General features: G+C 42.5%; 2 protein-coding genes across 2 annotated transcripts in view; one reads left to right on the forward strand and one right to left on the reverse strand.

Annotated features, from left to right (window-relative positions):
* LOC111968069 (proteasome activator complex subunit 4B-like) overlaps positions 1–1,207 on the reverse strand; it is a 77,468-nt gene extending 76,261 nt beyond the window's left edge. Inside the window, 1 exon segment of the mRNA XM_023993601.3 lies at positions 9–1,207. Within this exon segment, the coding sequence (XP_023849369.1) occupies positions 9–205 (197 nt within the window). The 5' untranslated portion in view covers positions 206–1,207.
* A 10,169-nt stretch (positions 1,208–11,376) lies between these two features.
* Positions 11,377–22,690, forward strand: part of wdr27 (WD repeat domain 27) — a 173,387-nt gene continuing 162,073 nt past the window's right edge. Inside the window, exons 1-9 of the mRNA XM_023993602.2 lie at positions 11,377–11,466; positions 11,823–12,024; positions 13,481–13,622; positions 13,797–13,921; positions 14,243–14,356; positions 14,612–14,663; positions 14,754–14,824; positions 15,002–15,128; positions 15,912–16,002. Of these exons, the coding sequence (XP_023849370.2) occupies positions 11,851–12,024; positions 13,481–13,622; positions 13,797–13,921; positions 14,243–14,356; positions 14,612–14,663; positions 14,754–14,824; positions 15,002–15,128; positions 15,912–16,002 (896 nt within the window). The 5' untranslated portion in view covers positions 11,377–11,466; positions 11,823–11,850. The remainder of the gene's footprint in view (positions 11,467–11,822; positions 12,025–13,480; positions 13,623–13,796; positions 13,922–14,242; positions 14,357–14,611; positions 14,664–14,753; positions 14,825–15,001; positions 15,129–15,911; positions 16,003–22,690) is intronic.

Here is a 22,690-nt window from a genome sequence, read left to right on the forward strand (position 1 = left end):
GCACTTACGTGGAAAGTTTCCTTGTCCAAAACAAGACACCCGGCCATATCTCTCGAAGCTGGACAGCCCGGCCCAAGTTTCCTTTGATTTTACCCAAAAGGTCATTGGATTCCTCGTCTAATATATCCGCGTATGGCAGAAGTCTGTTGTAGACGATGTCTTTTTGAGGGACAAATCCTAATTTTTCCGACACGTCTTCTTTCATATTACAATTTCCCAAATGTAGGTTGTGTTCTCTTCGTTGCTTGACAAGATAATGTAGTTCACTAACGTTGGCTCGTAGTATGTCAGCTAGCTTTGGATGATCAGTTTGTATCCTTCTGTGTAACTTCGTGATAACGTTAGCTTGCTAGCTACAACATCTTAATGTTTCCTTTGTAACACCATGCTAGCTAAATATCASACTTGGGCATTGATATGGCTACACAAAAATGTAACTATCCGATTCAGTCGAATATTCTTTCTTGAAAGAGTGCGTTAGCACTTAAAATGGGTTCCTTCTCATTTAGCTAGCTATCCATCTGACTACTTTCAACGTTTCTTTACCAGACACCCATCCCACGCAATCGGCTCCTCCCCTACAGTCATTTTCGCAAGATACAATAATTAGATGTTTCTTCTTCGGMATTGAGTTGGCGGATCGTAAGGTGCATACACCGCCACTTACTGTACTGGAATGTGAGTCCATTCACGGTCAACCTACATTCAATTATTTGTTATTACGTCCCCATTTAAAAAAAAACTCAAGCAAAGTCGATGAAACCACTTTTTTTCTTCTTCTATGGGTTTAATGGCGAACTACACATTGACAAAAAACGAAAACTTCSATATCTCCCTTCTCAGGTTCTATGACCAAGGTCCTAGCTAGGGATGGTACGACTTGTGACAAAAATATGCAACTCCTCCACTGAGAAGTCTTTCAGTCTCAGGAACCTTAAAATACAACCAAAGATTATGGATATACTAACAAGACTCGGTACCGGTACTTCCAGTATATAGCCTCATTATTGTTATTTGATTGTGTAATTATTATTTTTTTGGTTTATTTAGTACATATTTTTTAACTATCTTTTCTTAAAACTGCATTGTTGGTTAAGGGCTTTTAAAGTAAAGTATTAGGCGCGTGTGACAAATACAATTTGATTTAATGACTTGATATGTCACGTCAACTGCTTGTATTCAATGGAGAAAGATGCATAGGCAACTCCGATATAAACACTTTTTTTRRCAAAGTTCCCGGGATGTCACGTGTCCTACTTATATCAGTACACTAATAACAACTTAAACATTACAAAACTTACAAAAATCGATCAAATAAACCTCCCGTAGCAAAAAAAACAACATTAATTTGTTTGTTGACCAGATTCGACACTCTCATTGACTTCCATACAAAAACTCATTGCTTGTTGCCGAAACAACGAAAAATCGCCACCTGCTGGAGGGAGACAGATTTTCTGCCGAGTTCGGCCTCTCTATTCCTCTCTGCTACGACCAAAGACAGTATAGTATGAAGATAGGCTAAAACTGCTTATCCAATAGAAATCCCAGATCACACGTGTTAGCTAGCAAAACTCATGTGTAGAAACACGTCATCGGTTCTAATCGTCGTCTAGTGCAGAACTCCTTCGATTTAAAGTTGTTTTAGACACAATTAAATGTTTGTCAGTTTGTCACTTTCACGAGGTAAAAATAATAACATGTTCAACTACTGACGACGTTGGCTCGAATCTAGGTTGTGCCTTTAGATTTCGAGAAAAAACAAAGGAATAATTTTCACTTCCCCCAATGACTTCTCAAACCCCAGTCAGCCTTGTCTGTTTTGCAAGCAATCCGAAAGTCTCTCAATGTTGCGTCTCTGGGTTTAGAAACTCTGCTACAACTCCCATAACTACGGAAGTGCAGAGAGGACATATGAATAAAAATCCATCCTCATGTCGAGATCACAATTTATTTATCTCATGWTCACAACATAACAAAAGTWGTTTTTTCGAGATCACGAGATAAATTCTATAAATAGGAGCGGTCGTATTGATACAGCGCTGCCAACTTTCACGCACTGGCCGTGAGACATGCATTTTACCCTCTTCTCACGTTCASACGCCAGCAGTATGAGTGGGTAAAACCAATTGGGACAACAAGCCAGGCCCATTTTTTTGACAACCTATATTGTGATAATTGCGTTGTTTTCTCTATAACCCATTAAAATGCATTTATACGGCACCGTGATAGCCAATATAAGGCTGATAAGCCACAGCCTACAACGTTTACAGACAGTTCCAAAGTACAAACGTCACACAGTGGTGGAATAAATTCAAGTCCACAAATAAAATATTGCATACAACAAACAGTTACATGACCTACACAGCATGGTCAAATGCAAGTTTGAAGTTAGTTGGCAAAGTTAATTTCACCATCGGTTTGCTCAAGTTATAATAACATCCTTACTAAAATGTTTTCCGAAGCAGCAAGATTAAAATAGCCTAATGGGAAATACAACAGCAATGCACTTCAACTTGGACATGTTGTAGGCTAACTATAGGGAGAAACCCCTGGAATACTGATGTTAACCTGTGGTAACCCCAATATGTGCATTAAAACAGACTCCGAGCACATTAACTATTGATTCAGGATCACAGAGAGTTTAGTTTATTCATTCGACCATTTAAAAAAACAAGCACACATAAAACTTGAAAAAACCATACATGCACACGAGTAAAATCATAGAGGATAACACACATTAAAGTCCGGGACTTATTTCCATTGTGGTCGTCTTGAGACAAGATGGCTAGGCAAGATCGAAACACGGTTGCACATGGTATAGCAGCGAGATAAAGAGTTACTGGTGCGGCCAACGCTATCAGCACCGCCAGTTGGACAGCGCCTCTCTCAACGAGCACATTCACACTGACTCATCACAATAATATATGCAATTTAGAATAAACCTGTGCAGAATATATGCCCACAGTCCAGGCAAGATAAATAGTTAACTATTACCATCTTGCTGCAAAGATGGAAGCAAACATGAAATAAACCGAGCTAAAACAATAAATGAACAATGAACATGGTACACAAATTGTAAGCATATATAGACATTGATCATCTTAGGGCAAAGATGAAAACAGAAACCATTTAAACAACAACATCAAGTATATGCCTCGTCTATTACAATGGCAATTTAATAACGCCATGATCAATCCAGGRAAATCAATCTGTGTGTGTACAAAGAGAACAACATGTTGACTCACCCTACTTGTAGAGGAATGCCATCCTCCTCTCTTTCATGCTGGCAAAATGGTCAATGACTTTGTCATACAGTACTCCGCTGGACTTAAGTTCATGCAACACACACGTTTCCATTGCCATTTTAGCCAAATGTGTGAGTGTCTCTTGTCTCTCTTGTCCACAGCTATTGCGTAGGTAGGTTTGAATTATTTTCAGGCAGGAAAATGACCTTTCAGCAGATGTACTTGTAACAGGGATGGTGAGCATCAGTTTCAGGAGCTTGCATAACTCGGGTAAAGTGATGTACAGGTCATATTATTGCAGCAGCTCACCTGGTGGTTTGTGGAAGGAGGCATCAGCATAGGGTACCTGCAGCTATTTTTTCATCCACTGGTTGTTAAAGAAAGGGTACATCTGGAACAGCTGTGTGAGTACTTTGTCAAGAAACCCCTCTTGCTTTGAGTACTCGGAAAATGACCCATGATCAAGAACATGGAAGAAGTCGATGCTCTTCATGTCAACAAACCTCTTAACATGAACTCTTTCAGTTTCTATTTCAGAGCACTACTCTAGGCAATTGAATCTTTATCACAGTAATGATCCGATCAAAAGCAATGTCCAATAATCTCTGACCTTTGTGCACAGCATYCACTGCTCTACTTTTGAAGTTCCAAGGAGTATCACAGCCTCCCGGTACCCYAATGGTATTGTCAACCTCAGTAAGCATGACTGTGTTTTTGCATGACCGGGTAAAGAAGTTATGAAAATTGTCAATAGATGCAACAAAAAAAACAGTGCGTTTTGAATATTGTTTGTCCCCTGTGCTAAAACTAAGTTTAGTTTGTGGGCATAACAATGAATGAACAGGGCATATTAACAATGGGTTTTCACGAACGCCTTATCCCCACCTCACTGCCCACTTATGCAGCTTGCCCCATTGTAAGTCTGGCAGATGAGTTTGGCTGCTGGGTTGTATTTGCCGATAGTTTCCATTACAACAGCGCTAATCACCTCTGAGTTTTTCTCTGCGCTCATAAAAAAAAGGAATCTCTCACATATACACCCTTATCATATCTGTTATGTCATCCACCTGGACTGCTATGGAGGGTGCTGAACTGATCTCATTGTCAATTTGACTTTGTATCACATCTGCGATGCTCTGAATGATGTAATTCTGTATGGTGTTTGAAATACCTGTAAATATGGTGCTTGTCCCAAGGTGTTAAGCCATGGCTGTATCAAACTCTGCAAATGCATTGACAAGTTCCCAAACGATAGCCTTGTTGATCCGGACTCGACCAAAGAGCTTTAGTTTCAGGCTCGCCATAATGTGTTTTTATTTTATTTCATGTCGGTGAAGGGACCTACCCAGGTTAGCAAGATTTTTGCTGCACCAAGACCATTCAGAGTTGAGCTCGCTCATCTCAGCTCAATGCTGATTGGCTATTATTTTATAATTTTTTTATCAAGGGAAGCCAAACGCTAGCTGGTTTCCCTTGTGATTGAATTCAATGCCAGGGGCGACAACATCATGTTATACTCTTTTTGACCTGACAGCATCAGGTACATGGGCTACACATACACTACTGAGACAGAGAGGATCTGTTTCATTCYCTTTGACGATTTCTCGGTTGAGATATAGATTCAACCTGGTCACTTGCAAATTGAATGAAAATTATGAAACAGAGAGAGACGAAAAATAAATGATATGCTGTATATACTGAAGAAAAAAATAAACGCAACATGTAAAGTGTTGGTCCAACTGAAATAAAGATCCCAGAAATGTTCCATATCCACAAAAAGCGTATTTCTCAAAAATTCTGTGCACAAATTTGTTTACATCCCTGTTAGTGAACATTTTCCTTTGCCAAGATAATCCATCCACCTGACAGGTGTGGCATATCAAGAAGCTGATTAAACGGCATGATCATTACACAGGTGCACCTGGTGCTGGGGACAATATAAGGCCACTCTAAAATGTGCAGTTTTGTCAGACAACACAATGCCACAATGTCTCAAGTTTTGAAGTAGAGTGCATGCTAACTGCAGAAATGTCCACCAGAGCTGTTACCAGATAATTTAATGTTAATTTCACTAACATAAGCCGCCTCCAATGTCTTTTTAGAGAATTTGGCAGTACATCCAYCCAGCCTCACAACTGCAGACTATGTGTAACCACGCCAGCCCAGGACCTCCACATCCGATTTTTTCARCTGAGGGATTGTTTGGGGGGGGTTCCTTATATGAGCTGTAACTCGYTAAAAWTTTTGAAATTGTTGCATTTATATTTCCAAACACCCAGCACTAGGGAAAATAGATCTGGGGTGGCCAATTCAGCAAGCAGGATTTTCTTCCAGCTCTATTTTAAAGATATAGTTCACCCAAATTACAAAATAAAATGTATTTATAAAGCCCTTCTTACATCAGCTGATGTCACAAAGTGCTGTACAGAAACCCAGCCTAAAACCCCAAACAACAAGCAATGCAGATGTAGAAGCACAGTGGCAGTCCTCTTCTGGCTGTGCCAGGTGGAGATCATAACAGAACATGGCCAAGATGTTCAAATGTTCATAGATGACCAGCAGGGTCAGATAATAATAATCACAGTGGTTGTAGAGGGTGCAACAGGTAAGCGTCTCAAGAGTAAATGTCAGTTGGCTTTTCATAGCCGATCATTTAGAGTATCTCTACCGCACCTGCTGTCTCTAGAGAGTTGAAAACATCAGGTCTGGGACAAGGTAGCACGTCCGGTGAACAGGTCAGGGTTCCATAGCCACAGGCAGAACAGTTGAAACTGGAGCTGCAGCACCCCCAGGTGGACTGGGGACAGCAAAGAGTCATCAGGCCAGGTAGTCCTGAGGCATGGTCCTAGGGCTCAGGTCCTCAGAGAGAGAGAGAGCAAGAGAGAGAGAGAGATTAAATTCAGACTGACCCTAGCCCCCCGACACATAAACTATTGCAGCATAAATACTGGAGGCTGAGACAGGAGGGGTCGGGAGACACTGTGGCCCCGTCCGACGATACCCTGACAGAGCCAAACAAGCAGGACATAACCCCACCCACTTTGCCAAAGCACAGCCCCCACACCACTAGAGATGTATCTTCAACCACCAACCTACTATCCTGAGACAAGGCCGAGTATAGCCCATGAAGATCTCCCCCACGGCACGAACCCCACATACACATGGTTAGCAGATGTTAATGCGAGTGTAGCGAAATGCTTGTGCTTCTAGTTCCGACAATGCAGTAATAACCAACGAGTAATCTAACCTAACAATTCCACAACTACTACCTTATACACACAAGTGTAAAGGGTAAAAGAATATGTACATAAAGATATATGAATGAGTGATGGTACAGAACGGCATAGGCAAGATGCAGTAGATGGTATAGAGTACAGTATATACATATGAGATGAGTAATGTAGGGTATATAAAACTAAAGTGGCATAGTTTAAAGTGGCTAGTGATACATGTATTACATAAAGATGGCAAGATGCAGTAGATGATATAGAGTACAGTATATACATATACATATGAGATGAGTAATGTAGGGTATGTAAACATTATATTAAGTGCATTGTTTTAAAGTGGCTAGTGATACATTTTTACATCAATTTCCATCAATTTCCATTATTAAAGTGGCTGGAGTTGAGTCAGTATGTTGGCAGCAGCCACTCAATGTTAGTGGTGGCTGTTTAACAGTCTGATGGCCTTGAGATAGAAGCTGTTTTTCAGTCTCTCGGTCCCTGCTTTGATGCACCTGTACTGACCTCGCCTTCTGGATGATAGCGGGGTGAACAGGCAGTGGCTCGGGTGGTTGTTGTCCTTGATGATCTTTATGGCCTTCCTGTGACATCGGGTGGTGTAGGTGTCCGTGGAGGGCAGGTAGTTTGCCCCCGGGTGTTGCGTTGTGCAGACCTCACTACCCTCTGGAGAGCCTTACGGTTTGTGGGCGGAGCAGTTGCCGTACCAAGGCGGTGATACAGCCCGACAGGATGCTCTCGATTGTGCATCTGTAGAAGTTTGTGAGGCTTTTGTGACAAGCCGAATTTCTTCAGCCTCCTGAGGTTGAAGAGGCTACTGCGCCTTCTTCACAACGCTGTCTGTGTGGGTGGACCAATTCAGTTTGTCCGTGATGTGTACGCCGAGGAACTTAAAACTTACTACCCTCTCCACTACTGTCCCGTCGATGTGGATAGGGGGTGCTCCCTCTGCTGTTTCCTGAAGTCCACAATCATCTCCTTTGTTTTGTTGATGTTGAGTGTGAGGTATTTTCCTGACACCACACTCCGAGGGCCCTCACCTCCTCCCTGTAGGCCGTCTCGTCGTTGTTGGTAATCAAGCCTACCACATGTAGTGTCGTCCGCAAACTTGATGATTGAGTTGGAGGCGTGCATGGCCACGCAGTCGTGGGTGAACAGGGAGTACAGGAGAGGGCTCAGAACGCACCCTTGTGGGCCCAGTGTTGAGGATCAGCGGGGTGAGATGTTGTTACCGACCCTCACCACCTGGGGGCGGCCCGTCAGGAAGTCCAGTACCCAGTTGCACAGGCGGGTCGATACCCAGGGTCTCGAGCTTGATGATGAGTTTGGAGGGTACTATGGTGTTAAATGCCTGAGCTGTAGTCGATGAACAGCATTCTCACATAGGTATTCCTCTTGTCCAGATGGGTTAGGGCAGTGTGCAGTGTGGTTGCGTTTGAAGCAAACTGACTGCTTTGTCAGCCTGCAAGGATCTTTAACTATGAAACAGCCTACAAGGCAGAATCCTMATTTATCAGCCTCTGAGGCTGCTAGCAAATCTGATCAAGCTCTGAGGCTGAAATTGAATCTAATCGGCTGTCAGGAATGGAGCATTAAATTTAAATCAGTGGAGGCTGCTGAGGGGAGGACTGTTCATAATAATGGCCAGAATGGAGTGAATGGAATGATATTGAACACATGGTTTCATGTGTTTGTGTTAAAGGAATTTCATTCCTATATGTTCATCAACCAATTCAATTAAAACACTCTGCCCATTCATAAGAATTTGTAAGATACTTATTTGCATAAAATGGACAGAAACCAGTCTCAAAATCAATCAATCAATAGCGTTTATTCTCGAGAGTACTGATCATAGTACAATTTACATCAGGTTATATAATAAAAATGACGTCATAGGTTTTAAAATGTCCTTCCTCCTCTCGGATACAATGGCAATATATTTCACAAGCCTTCCCACATTGTCTGCCACCTGTTAAACAATCTACTACCAGCCCAAGGTCTCTCCCCTCCCTGGGTAGAGACAGAATGTCCTGTAAGGAACACAGCATTCCAGCCGGTCTGACGATAGCTCCATTCGTTTCTAACAAGGAACAGAAAGTCCTTGTTCTAATTCTTGACTAAAACTACCCACATTATATTCAATATTATGATTATAATAAGATTCATACTGTACATCCATACAGTAACATAGTAGTATTCTGTTTAGTTATAGTTCTAAGTTAAATGTATACATAATTTAGTCATTATTCATAAAAATCCCATAACAGTTTGATACCATTCTATTCCAGCCATTACACTCCATTCCAGCCATTATTATGAGCCGTCCTCCCCTCAGCAGCCTCCACTGATTCAAATATTATCCCTTATAATTATACACATATTAGTTACAAAAGCTAACAACCAGCATAGATAACAAGCTTGTTAACAAGACTACCTAGCTAGCTCACAAGAAGACAAGTTAGCTGCGTTGTCCCTTGCATGCGATTGGCTGTGGTCTTGGGGGCGGCTCACAGCCTGGGAGACAGAACTTCATGTCAGGGATCTTTCAGGGCTTAAATGTCCCACGAGCGCATTGCGATCACAGGGTTCCTTGAGGAGGTGGGTATCGTGCATCTGTACAAATGAATGGATGAAGCATGCTACTTTTGATGATCGTGATCTCGACAAAACAACTTCTGTTATGTCGTGATGAAAAGAAAATGATCTTGTGATCTCGACAAGATAAATACTTAAATTTTTTTATTTTTTTTTACATGTCCTTTCTGGACTTCTGTACATAACGGTATCGTATCAGTAAAATGCTTATCCTCTTTCTTGGCCTAGTTTTTTTATCCAGATAAATTCTGCTCCCTCGTCAGATGTGGTCCCTCCATGTTTTTGGATGCAGTTTTTAAGAGAAAACTTAACCAAATCCCTAACACACCACATCATATGCTACAATGAAGATCATTTTATATGATCATGACATTTGGGTGAAATGTTGTCTTTCTGCTGGGAACAATTTTTTTTACATTTTATTTGATAKATTTTACCCCCTTTTCTCCCCAATTTCGTGGTATCCAATTGTTAGTAATTACTATCTTGTCTCATCGCTACAACTCCCGTACAGGCTCGGGAAGAGACGAAGGTCGAAAGCCGTCCTCCGAAACACAACCCAACCAAGCCGCACTGCTTCTTAACACAGCGCGCCTCCAACCCGGAAGCCAGCCGCACCAATGTGTCGGAGGAAACACCGTGCACCTGGCTACCTTGGTTAGCGCGCACTGCGCCCGGCCCGCCACAGGAGTTGCTGGTGCGTGATGAGACAAGGATATCCCTACCGGCCAAACCCTCCCTAACCCGGACGACGCTAGGCCAATTGTGCGTCGCCCCACGGACCTCCCGGGCGCGAACCCAGAGTCTCTGGTGGCACAGCGCTTTGTGCTGGGAACAATTTAATGCGGGATCAGGATTGAGACAACACAGCATCATTTTGATTAAACATTTAGAAAAACTGGGCCCTGGACTTACAAACAGGATCACATTAAATCCACTTAAGATTTTTTCTCAAGTGATATTCCTATCACATTGTTGCTATATTAAGGACAGGTCTCGGTCTGATTGAATGATGACATGAACACTAGGTAGCTACAACAAAAGTGTACAGTATTTTGAGCACTAGGTACAACTATGCGTACAACAAACATGTATTTTTAGGTTGTCAATTGGACTTGGTTCAAAACAGCTTGAGAATTATTATAAAAAGCAAATATCATCCATATTGTCAACTGCATCATTGACAGCTGAATATCCCCAACCTGTCCCAGCAGCGTCGTATATGGTGATTGTACCTGTGGGCATAAATATGTGTGTGTGTGTGTATATGAGAGAGAGTGTCCGTGTAAGTGTGTGTGAATGTATGGATAGAGACCTGTGAGTGTGCATAGAGTCAGTGCAGATAGTCCATGGGTGAGGTTGGGCACTGGGCAGCCATTGATTGATTAGCTGTTCAGCAGTCTTATTGCTAGGAGATAAGCCTGTTGGTCCGAGACCTGATGCCAGATGGTAGTGAAGAGAACAGTCCATGGCTGGGGTGGCTAAAGTCTTAGGCAATTTTATGGGCCTTGCTCAGACAATGCCTGGTACAATTTTTTATTTTTAAGAACAGGGATTGTGGGTTTATTGCCAATTATCAGCTATTATCAACTGTGACCCTGGAGCAACGAGGCTTCCACTAGATAACACAGCCACAAAGTCAAAATATGTCTATATTGTAAAAAATAAGGAAATCAAAAATGAGCTTTTTTGTCTTCATTTAAGGTTAGGGTCAYGCATAGTGTTAACAGTGTGGTTAAGGATAAGGTTAACGTTAGGGTTTGATTTAAAATCAGATTTTAAGACCATACATTTTAGAAATGGGCAGGGTTTATGACTTAATTAGTGACGACTGAGCAATAGGGTTTAAGTGCCTTGGTTAAGGGCACTTCAACAGAAATTTCACTTAGTCAGCTTCGGGATTCGAACTAGCAATCATTCAGTCACTAACCAAACGCTCTAAATGCTACCTGCCACCCACAACACCGGTAAATCGCACCTCCTTCTCCTCGTGCTTCCCGTGCGAGGACAGTTACGTTCAGATTGTGACCAATATTATACGTTATTTCTCCTCGCCCATTGAAATAATTAGAAGGTTCGGCTGTTGACGTTGCCAGTCAGCCAGCATACAACAGTTGTGACCCGGCCATTCACGATTCAAGCTCTCTGAAAACCATGCACATGACAACAGTATCACTTGGCGGTAGGTGCAAGTACTACAACACATGTGAAAGGGGAAACTTGAGCATCTGCTGTTGTTGTCCCTGGTATCCAGGCAACCCTCCAGAATACTTTTTGACCCATATTGCAGGCTGTCGGTTGGTCTAGAAGGGTGTAGTGAGGAATTTGCTATATTTAGCTAATTTAGTTAGCTAGAGATACAATTAACCTGCATTTATTTTAAGGTGGGTGACTATCTATGTTGCAGAATATATTCTACTGTTAGAATACGACTGTTGCCTAAAGTATTAGCTAACGTAAGTTAGCAAGACATGTGCTCTGTTACCCATCTAGCTAGTTGGCTAGCTTTAGCTAGCTGGGTAATCCTTACCACAGACTACATACAGCTCTTAGCTATTACCTACTAGAAAGACTGTCTGTGAGTGACAGTACACAGTGCAGTTACTGCAACAAATATAGCGATAAATAATATTTTAGCTGCTCCTATTTGGGTTATCAATATGGTTTTAGTGGGTTATTAGCCTAACTAGCTATCCATTTATTTCAATGGATTATGATTTCTTTATTTTGCTGTTTTCAGAGTAACTACATAGCTAGAAACGATCACCATGGATGGATGTGGGGAAGGCAGAGGGACCAACAGACTGATGGTGGAAAAGCTATCCTTGTSCTGTGATAGACTGCTATCTCACCTGCAGCTGGCCTGCTGTCCCTCTCACTGTGCCTCACCACTACAAGGCAAGGACCTGTTGATACACTGTCTCCTGGACCCAGAGCTGAAGGTCAGTTACAGACAGTCCTACAGTATAAGTTGGAAACGGATGTTAGCCAAAAGGATGTTCTGTTTTATCTCCCAACCACAATCCCACACAGAGACACACAGAGACATACACACACACACACACACACCCTTACTCAAGGTCACATCAGGAGAAGATGGCATCTAAGATTTGATATTATAAAAATACCTATATGCCCTCCTCAGTAGCTTCCCACCGTTAAATACATGCTTCGGAACTTTGGCGACTACAGTGCATTCGGAAAGTATTCAGACCACTTGACCTTTTCCACATTTTGTTACGTTACTGTGTTATTTTAAAATTGATTCAATTATATTTTTTCCTCATCAATCAACACACAATACCCCATAATGATGAAGCAAAAACAGGTTTTTAGAAATACCTTATTTACATAAGTATTCAGACATTTTGCTWTGAGACTCAAAATTGAGCTCAGYTGCATCCTGTTTCCATTGATCATCCTTGAGATGTTTCTACATCTTGATTGGAGTCCACCTGTGGTAAATTCAATTGATTGGACATGATTTGGAAAGGCACACACCTGTCTATATAAGGTCCCACAGTTGACAGTGCATGTCAGAGCAAAAACCAAGCCATGAGGTCAAAGGAATTGTCCGTAGAGCTCCGAGACGGGATTGTGTTGAGGCACAGATCTGGGGAAGGGTACCAAAAAAKWTTATGCAGCATTGAAGGTCCCTAAGAGCACAGTGGCCTCCATCATTCTTTAATGGAAGAAGTTTGAAACCACCAAAACTCTTCCTAGAGCTGGCTGCCCGGCCAGACTGAGCAATCGGGGGAGAAGGGCCTTGGTCAGGGAGGTGACGGTAACAGAACCGTGATGGTAACTTTGACAGAGCTCCAGAGGTCCTCTGTGGAGATGGGAGAACCTTCCAGAAGCACTCCACCAATCAGGCCTTTATTGTAGAGTGGCTAGATGGAAGCCACTCCTTAGTAAAAGGCACATGACAGCCTTCTTGGAGTTTGCCAAAAGGCACCTTAAGACTCTCAGACCATGAGAGTCTTTAGGAAAATAGTTTGCAAAGCTGTCATCAAGGCAAAGGGTGGCTACTTTGAAGAATCTCAAATATATAATATATTTTGATTTGTTTAACACTTTTTTGGTTACTACATTATTCCATATTTGTTATTTCAAAGTTTTGATATCTTCAATATTATTCTACAATGTAMAAAATAATAAAATAAAGAAAAACCCTAGAATGAGTGTGTAGGTGTGTCCAAACTTTTGACCGGTACTGTATGTGACGTAGTACGCAATTCTTGGGGCCCACTTTTGGCTCATGTGCGCTACTTTCAGAACTACTAGCTATAAATTATASAAAAGTACTGGAGAATTTCTTTAAGTGTAAAGAAATCTGCTTGTTCAATCATTGCATCACATGGCTCCACCACACTCCAATGCATCTCCTCCCCTCTGCAGGCCCTGCGACTGACTGGTCACCATGGAGACATCTCTGCCATGGTATTTGGGACAGGTAGAGACCCTCTCCTGCTCTGCTCTGCCTCTGCAGATTATGTCATAGTCTGGGACATCCGGCGCTGCTACAGGAGAACTAGGGAGGGTGAGGATTTTTGCTTCATAGCTGTATGAACAGTAAGACAACAATACATTTKAATTCAGTGGCAACATTTTATATACTGGTAAGGCCTCATTTACTCACTCACTCACTCAATTAATCAATTTACAATGCTATATAGTACAATTATTGAAATACTAATAGCATAGATGTTTTCAGGGGTAGTTGCGTCTGGTACAGTTATTGGGACACTACTGGGCAAGGTAGWCCATCTGTCATTTTGTCCCTGTGATGAGCGAGTGGCTGCATGCTCAGGGGCGAAAGTATACATACTCAACTCCAATGTAAGTACAGCATGCTGAATGTGTACTCTACCCCTCAAATTCATCCTTTATAACAAGTGTTTGTGTTATGTTTTTATAATTCTTGTAAGATGATGACAAATGAATGGACAATAAAGTTGGACAATAAAGTTATCTTATCTTCTATTGCATACACTGTTTGTTTGACTGACCTCCAGATAGAGGAAGTGTTGTCTGTTTGACTGACCTCCAGATAGAGGAAGTGTTGTCTGTTTGACTGACTGAACCTCCAGATAGAGGAAGTGTTGTCTGTTTGACTGATCTCCAGATAGAGAATGTGTTGTCTATTTGACTGACCTCCAGATAGAGGAAGTGTTGTCCGTGCTGGCTGGCCACCTGGGACCTTTGACAGCAGCTGAGTTCTGTCCATGGAACAAAGACATCCTGGTGTCCATATCAGAAGACCGCACATTTAAGGTACAGTCAGGTTATTCACTAACCAGTGAAATAACTTGGCTTCAGTTGTTTTGCTTGAAGTCGTTTTTGCATCCCTTATCAAAGTGTACGCTACACTGTAGCTTTCTAAGTACAAATGAAATMACTAGCTACTAAGTCAGCTSTAGCTTGCATCATTTCACGTGTGCYATCGTCTGTTTATTGTTCCAAGAGAGACTGTTGTCCATAGGAACAGGTTTTAAACATTTACCAATTGATAATTTCTCTTTTCGAAAGGTTTGGGGATTAAAAATGGAACAGATTCTCTATCAGTCTGCTGTATTGTCAGGTATGTGAACAGTGGATACACCAGTTTACGGTACATTTGGTTTGATATTTAATCAATAATAACTCTCTGTCCACGCCCTCTGTCCTCCAGCATCTCCACTACTCAGTATGTTGTTCTTGGAGAAGAGCAGGCAGCTTGTCACTGGTTCTGCTGATGGACAGGTTGGTCTCTCTCTCTCACAGACACAGACACAGACACAGACACACACACACACACACACACACACAGACACAGACACAGACACACACACACACAGACAGACAGACAGACAGACAGACAGACAGACAGACAGACAGACAGTCAGTCAGTCAGTCAGTCAGTCATTATGTGATTTCCAGGTGTGGAGCTTCACTCTTCCTGAGGACCACAGATGTCATTTGGTGACCAAATTGGACCTTCACAAGGTGCAACAACGACACCAAAGACACTTGGACACAGTGGCCCCACAGACTGGTGGTATACTAGGTAAGAGAAGATAGTAAAGTAGTTATGGACGTGATTTGTTTGGTTCCTGTGATGTGTTTTAGCCATATGCCTGCTAGCCAAAGACACATTTTCATTTTCACATAACGTTTGGAACATGAACTTGAACTTATTTCCCACTTTTTCTCTCACATTATGAGTAAAATAAATAAAATGTAAACTTGAAAGTGTTTTTCCTAACACTAGATGGAATCAGAACACTGAGTTATGTTCTGTAGGAGGTTTGGGGTTATATAGTAATATGCTGTGTCTGACTGTCCATCCAATAACTCAATAGCATTTTTTGTCATATTTCGTAAAGACTCTATCATGGACACTTACTGACAGTTGTGGCTGCTTTGTGTGATATATTGTTGTCTCTACCTTCTTGCCCTTTATGCTGTTGTCTGTGCTCTAATGTTGTTTGTACCATGTTTTGTGCTGCTACCATGTTGTACTGCTGCCATGTTGTTTCTACCATGTTGTTGTCATGTTGTGTTGCTACCATGCTGTGTTGTCATGTGTTACTGCCATGCTATGTTGTTTTCTTAGGTCTCTCTTTATGTAGTGTTGTCTTGTCTCTCTCTTCGTGATGTGTGTTTTGGCCTATATTTTTATTTTATTTGTTTTATTTTTAATTCCAGCCCCCGTCCCCACAGGAAGCCTTTTGCCTTTTGGTAGGCCGTCATTGTAAATAATAATTTATTCTTAACTGACTTGCCTAGTTAAATAAAGGTCAAATAAAATAATAAATGACCCCAAGCCACCTCTTGTGTTTCGTTCCAGGAATCACTCCAGACCCAGTGGAGACGGCAAAGCCAGTCCTCAGAATTTGTGCTTATCACAGGCTACCTGACATTGATCATGGGAAACAGAGGTAAAATGGGTTTCTCTCCAGGGTCCATGTGCTGTAGATAAAAGGGGTTAATGCAACACATCTCTTAATTTATCACTTGACACATCACGTGTTTAACCCATTGTCACAGTCAATTTTAGCAGATGTTTGATGCCTTTGTAGTTTATATCAGTGTTTCTAAACCTTTTTCGATTACTGTACCACCAAGTACATTTTGCTCTGCCRGGACTTCCCCTGAAATACCTCTCATGTGAAGTGCCCCCTCACATCTGTAGCCATGAAATGCTTTGAAAGGCTGATCATATCTCACACCAACACSATCATCCCAGACACCCAGGACCCACTCCAATTCGCATACGGCCCCAACAAATCCACTGATGACGCAATCTCTATTGCACTCCACAATGCCCTTTCTCACCTGGACAAAAAMAACACCTACGTGAGAATGCTGTTCATTGACTACAGCTCAGCATTCAATACCATAGTGCCCTCCAAGCTCATCACCAAGCTAAGTATGCTGGTACTGAACACCTCCKTCTGCAACTGGATTCTGAACTTCCTGACGAGCCACCCCCAGGTGGTGAGGGTAGGCAACAACACATCCGCCACGCTGACCCTCAACACGAGGGCCCCTCAGGGTTGCGTGCTTAGTCCCCTCCTGTACTCCCTGTTCACCCACGACTGCGTGACCGCGCACAACTCCAACACCATCATTAATTTTGCAGACAACACGACAGTGATAGGACTGATCACCGACAACGATGAGACAGCCTACAGGGAGCAGGTCAGATCACTGCCAGGACAACAACCTCTTCCTCAACTTGAGCAAGACAAAGGAGCTGYACTACAGGAAACGTYAACTACAGGAAACAGCGGGCACCACCATCCACATCGACAGGGCTGTAGTGGAGCAGGTCACTAACAACCTATTGTGGTCCACACACACCAACACAGTTGTGAAGAGGGCACGACAACGTCTCTTCCCCATCAGMAGGCTAAAAAGATTTGGCATGGGCCCTTAGATTCTCAAAACCTTCTACAGCTGCACCATTGAGAGCATCTTGATTGGCTGCATCACCGCTTGGTATGGCATCTGATCGCAGGGCTCTACATAGGGTAATGCGTACAGTGCAGTACATCACTGGGTCCGAGCTCCCTGCCATCCAGGACCTCTTTACCAGGCGGTGTCAGACGAAGGCCCTAAAAATTGTCAGCCACCCAAGTCATAGCATGTTCTCTCTGCTACCGCAAGGCAAGTCTGCAACCAACAGGACCCTGAACAGCTTCTAACCTCAAGKCATAAGACTGCTAAATAGTTAGTTAAATAGTTAACCAATTGGCCTCCRGGGTGGCGCAGTGGTCTAGGGCACTGCATCGCAGTGCTAGCTGCYCCACCAGAGTCTCTGGGTTCGCGCCCAGGCTCTGTCGCAGCCGGCCGCGACCGGGAGGTCCGTGGGGCGACGCACAATTGGCCTAGCGTCGTCCGGGTTAGGGAGGGTTTGGCCGGTAGGGATATCCTTGTCTCATCGCGCTCCAGCGACTCCTGTGGCGGGCCGGGCGCAGTGCGGAAACTAACAAGGGGTGCAGGTGCACGGTGTTCTCCGACACATTGGTGCGGCTGGCTTCCGGGTTGGAGGCGCGTGTGTTAAGAAGCAGTGCGGCTTGGTTGGGTTGTGCTTCGAGGAGCATTGGCTTTCGACTTCGTCTCTCCCGAGCCCGTACGGAGTTGTAAGCGATGAGACAAAGATAGTAATTACTAGCGATTGGATACCCACGAAAATTGGGAGAAAAGGGGATAGAAAAAATAAAATAAACATTGGTTAACCAATACTACCTGGACCATCTGCAATGACCATTGACTCTTTTGTCTCATCACATCGCTGCTGTTTATGTTTATTATCTTTCCTGTTGCGTAGTGACTTTAGCCTAACCTTTTAGACAGTACCCGTCAAAAAGTTTAGACACACCTACTCATTCAAGGGTTTTTCTTTATTTTTTATATTTTCTACATTGTAAAATATAGTGAAGACATAACACTATGAAATAACACATGGAATCATGTAGTAACCAAAAAAGTGTTAAACAAATCAAAAATAATATACATTTTATATTTGAGAATTCTTCAAGTAGCCACCCTTTGCCTTTGATGACAGCTTTGCACACTTGTCATTCTCTCAAACCAGGCTTCCAATGAGTTAGTCACCTGGAATGCATTTCAATTAACAGATGTGCCTTGTTAAAAGTAAATTCGGGAATTTCTTTCCTTCTTAATGCGTTTGAGCCAATCAGTTGTTTTGTGACAAGGTAGGTTGTGGTATACTTTTGAAGAAAGCCGCTATTGTCACACACCTGGCCTTAGTTTATCTTTTGTTTTCATTATTATTTTAGTTAGGTCAGGGTGACATGGGGAAGTATGTGTTTTGGTGTTTGTCTAGGGGTTTGATAGGTTAATGGGGAAATGTCTTGTCTAGGTGTTTTGTATGTCGATGCTGCCTGGATTGGTTTTCTCAATTAGAGGACGAGCTGTGGTTTTGCTCTAATTGGGAGGCCATTATTTAAGGGCAGCCATGGGCCATCATGGTGTTGCGTGCGGTAATTGTCTATGTTGAACGTATTGTTTGCTTGTCCATGCTACTTACGTTCAATTTAGTGCAACGGGTCGTTTTGGTTTGTTTGGTTTGTTTTGTTATAGGTGTTTCCGTGTTTCGTGTTTTTTCCTAGTCTCTAATAAAAGAAGATGTATTTTGCACACGCTGCGCCTTGGTCACTCTCTCTCTCCCTTTGACCGATTCGTGACACCGTATTTAGTAAAATACCTAGTCCATATTGCAAGAACAGCTCAATAATAATAAACAGACTCAAGGAAAATGACAGTCCATCATTACTTTAAGACATGAAGGTCAGTCAATCCGGAAAATTTCAAGAACTTTGAAAGTTTCTTCAATGCAGTTGCAGAAACCATCAAGCGCTATGATGAAACTGGCTCTCATGAGGACCCGCCACAGGAAAGGATGACACGGTTTACCTCTGCTGCAGAGGACAAGTTCATTAGAGTTACGAGCCTCAGAAATTGGCAGCCAAATAAATGCTGCACAGAGTTCAGTAACAGAAACAATCTCAACATCAACTGTTCAGAGGAGACTGGTGAATCAGCCTTCATGGTCGAATTGCTGCAAAGAAACCACTACTAAAGAACACAATAAGAAGAGACTTGCTTGGGCCAAGAAACATAGAAGCATGGACATTAGAGCCGGTGGAATCTCTCCTTTGCTCTGATGAGTCCAAATTTGAGATTTTTGGTTCCAATGTAACTGGAACTGTGTCTTTGTGAGAACGCAGAGTAGGTGAACGGATGATCTCCGCATGTGTGGTTCCCACCATGAAGCATGGAGGAGGGAGGAATGTGATTGTTGGGGGTGCTTTGCTGGTGAAACTGTTTGTGATTGTATTTTGATTTCAAGGCACACATAACCAGCATGGCTAGCACACATCGGCATTCTGCAGTGATACGCCATCCCATCTGGTTTGCGCTTAGTGGGACTATCATTTGTTTTTCAACAGGACAATGACCCAATACACACCTCCAGGCTTTGTAAGGGCTATTTGACCAAGAGTGATGGAGTGCTGCATCAGATGACCTGGCCTCCACAATCACTCGACCTCAACCCAATTGAGATGGTTTGGGATGAGTTGGACCGCAGAGTGAAGGAAAAGCAGTCAACAAGTGCTCAGTATATGTGGGAACTCCTTCAAGACTGTTGGAAAATGATTCCTCATGAAGCTGGCTGAGAGAATGCCAAGAGTGTGCAAATCTGTCATCAAGGCGAAGGGTGGCAACTTTGAAGAATCTAAAATATAAAAAATATTTTGATTTGTTTAGCACTTTTTGCTTACTACATGATTCCATTTGTGTTAATTCATAGTTTATTCTACAATGTAGATAATAGTAAAAGTAAAGAAAAACCCTTGAATGAGTAGGTCTGTCCAAACTTTTGACTGGTACTGTACATATCTACCAAATTACCTCGTACCCCTGCACAATGAATCGGTTCTGGTACCTCGTGTATATAGCCAAGTTATCGTTACTCATTGTGTATTTATTCTTTGTGTTATTATTTTTCTATTACTTCTCTTTATTCCTCTTTGCATTGTTGGGAATAGCCCGTAAGCATTTCACTGTTAGTCTACAGCTGTTGTTTACGAAGCATGTGACAAATATTATTTGATTTGAGTTGATTAGACTTTACCAGTAGGCATATGGTCTAATGATTCTTCTCAAGTACCCCTGTGGATAGGCCAAGTACTCCTGGTTGGGAACCAGGAGTACTTTATTACAGCCTACTAGGCCTGTTTCCCCAGGTCATGTAGAGAGTGCTTGATTTGTCATTATTTCCACAGACCAGGAGTTTTGAGTGATCCAGGAAAATATGATATCATAAATGTAAATATATAATGTCGTCATTTACATTTCTCCAGCCTTGCAGGTGTTCATGTCTTTATTGGTAGTGACTAACAGGGTATGTTGGGGAGTCAGAGTGGTGTTTCCACAGCGATAGCAGGACACTTCCTATTAAAGGCTAACTAAAGTGCCATTAACAGTCTCAGGCTGTCAAATCCGCACCTGTTGCCATGGTGAAGTACTGTAGACACTATGCAAAGCCTGGGATGCACAAGGGGTGCACGTGCAGCTGTAGGCCATAGGGTGACTGGCTGATTAGTATAGAATGGTCAGGACTCTCAGGGCACAAGACTCTGACTTTGATATGTCCATCACAAGGAGTCTTAGAGTAGGCATCAAAGCTATGCAGTGTGTCACAACAGAAGCCTGGTCCCAGATTGGTTTGTGCTATATAGTCAACTCAACTCAGTATACATAACCATCTGTACAGCTAACTCATGAAGGCATGACAATGACCATAGGAGGTGACAATGCAGCACAAACAGATCTGAGACCAGGCACATCAGTATATAAAAATAAATGTTTTAGCAGTTATAGAGACACAACTTGTATCACAGACTTCTAGGCCTAGTCAATCATGGTTTGTTATTTCCTACTACTGTACAACATTTTCCTGAGTTTATTTGTAAAGTCGAGGCAAGGCATGGATTTCACTACTTAAACTAAACAGTGGACTATGTTGGACACGATCGTTGTTGGTTGAAGAGCCTCCTCTCCCTCTTCCTGTCTCCTCTCCTCTGCCACCCTGTCTTATTTATCCTACAGCGTGAGATGACTATAGTTCCCTGGTTTCCACCTTATGATGTACATACGGTACCTTCGGAAATATTCAGACCCCTTGACTTTTTCCACATTTTGTTACATTACAGCCTTATTCTAAAATGTATTAAATGAATAAAAAAGTTAGCAATCTACACACAATACCCCATAATAATGAAATGAAAACAGTTTATGTATAAAATGTATAAAGTATTAAAAACAGAAATACCTTATTTACATACGTATTCAGACCCTTTGCTATGAGACTCGAAATTGACCTCAGGTTCATCCTGTTTCCATTAATCATCCTTGAGATGTTTCTACAACATCATTGGAGTCCACCTGTGGTAAATTAAATTGATTGGACATGATTTGGAAAGGCACACACCTGTCTATAAGGTCCCACAGTTGACAGTGCATGTCAGAGCAAAAACCAAGCCATGAGGTCGAGGGGATTGTCTGTAGAGCTCCAAGACACGATTGTGTCGAGGCTCCAATCTAGGGAAGGTTACTAAAAAATGTCTGCAGCATTGAAGATCCCCAAGAACACAGTGGCCTCCATCATTCTTAAATGGAAGAAGTCTGGAACCACCAAGACTCTTCCTAGAGCTAGCCGCCCGGCCAAACTGAGCAATCSGGGGAGAAGGGCCTTGTTCAGGGAGGTGACCAAGAGCCCGATGGTCACTCTGACAGAGCTCCAGAGTTCCTTACAGAAGGACAGAAGGACAACCATCTCTGCAACACTCCACCAATCAGGCCTTTATGGTAGACGGGCCAGACAGAAGCCACTCCTCAGTAAAAGGCACATGACAGCCCGCTTGGAGTTTGCCAAAAGACACCTTAAGACTCTCAGACCATGAGAAACAAAATTCTCTGGGTCGATAAAACCTGAAAATAGCAGTGCAGCAACGCTCCCCATCCAACCTGACAGAGCTTGAGAGGATCTGCAGAGAAGAATGGGGAAAAACTCCCCAAATACGGGTGTGCCAAGCTTGTAGGCATACCCAAGAAGACTCGATATGTAATCGCTGCTAAAAGTGCTTCAACAAAGTACAGAACAAACAAAGTAAAAGTTCTGAATACGTAAATGTGATATCTGTTTTTTATTTSTAATAAATTTGCTAAAATGTATAAAAACATGTTTTTGCTTTGTCATTATGGGATATTGTGTGTAGTGTGATGAGGGGAAAAAATGTAATACATTTTAGAATAAGGCTGTAATGTTACAAAATGTGGAAAAAGTCAAGGGGTCTGAATATTTTCCGAAGGTACTGTATGCAGCATTAAACCAGGGGAAAATTCAACCAAACCCAATGCTCCCAGTTGGTTGTGTGTGTGTGTGCGTGCACCTTGCCATCTCACCAGTTGGTTGTGTGTGTGTGCGTGCGCCTTGCCATCACACCAGTTGGTTGTGTGTGTGTGTGCGTGCACCTTGCCATCTCACCAGTTGGTTGTGTGTGTGTGTGCGTGCACCTTGCCATCTCACCAGTT

Source organism: Salvelinus sp. IW2-2015, linkage group LG8 (assembly GCF_002910315.2).
Source record: "Salvelinus sp. IW2-2015 linkage group LG8, ASM291031v2, whole genome shotgun sequence".
In the NCBI taxonomy this organism is placed as follows: Eukaryota; Metazoa; Chordata; class Actinopteri; order Salmoniformes; family Salmonidae; genus Salvelinus; species Salvelinus sp. IW2-2015.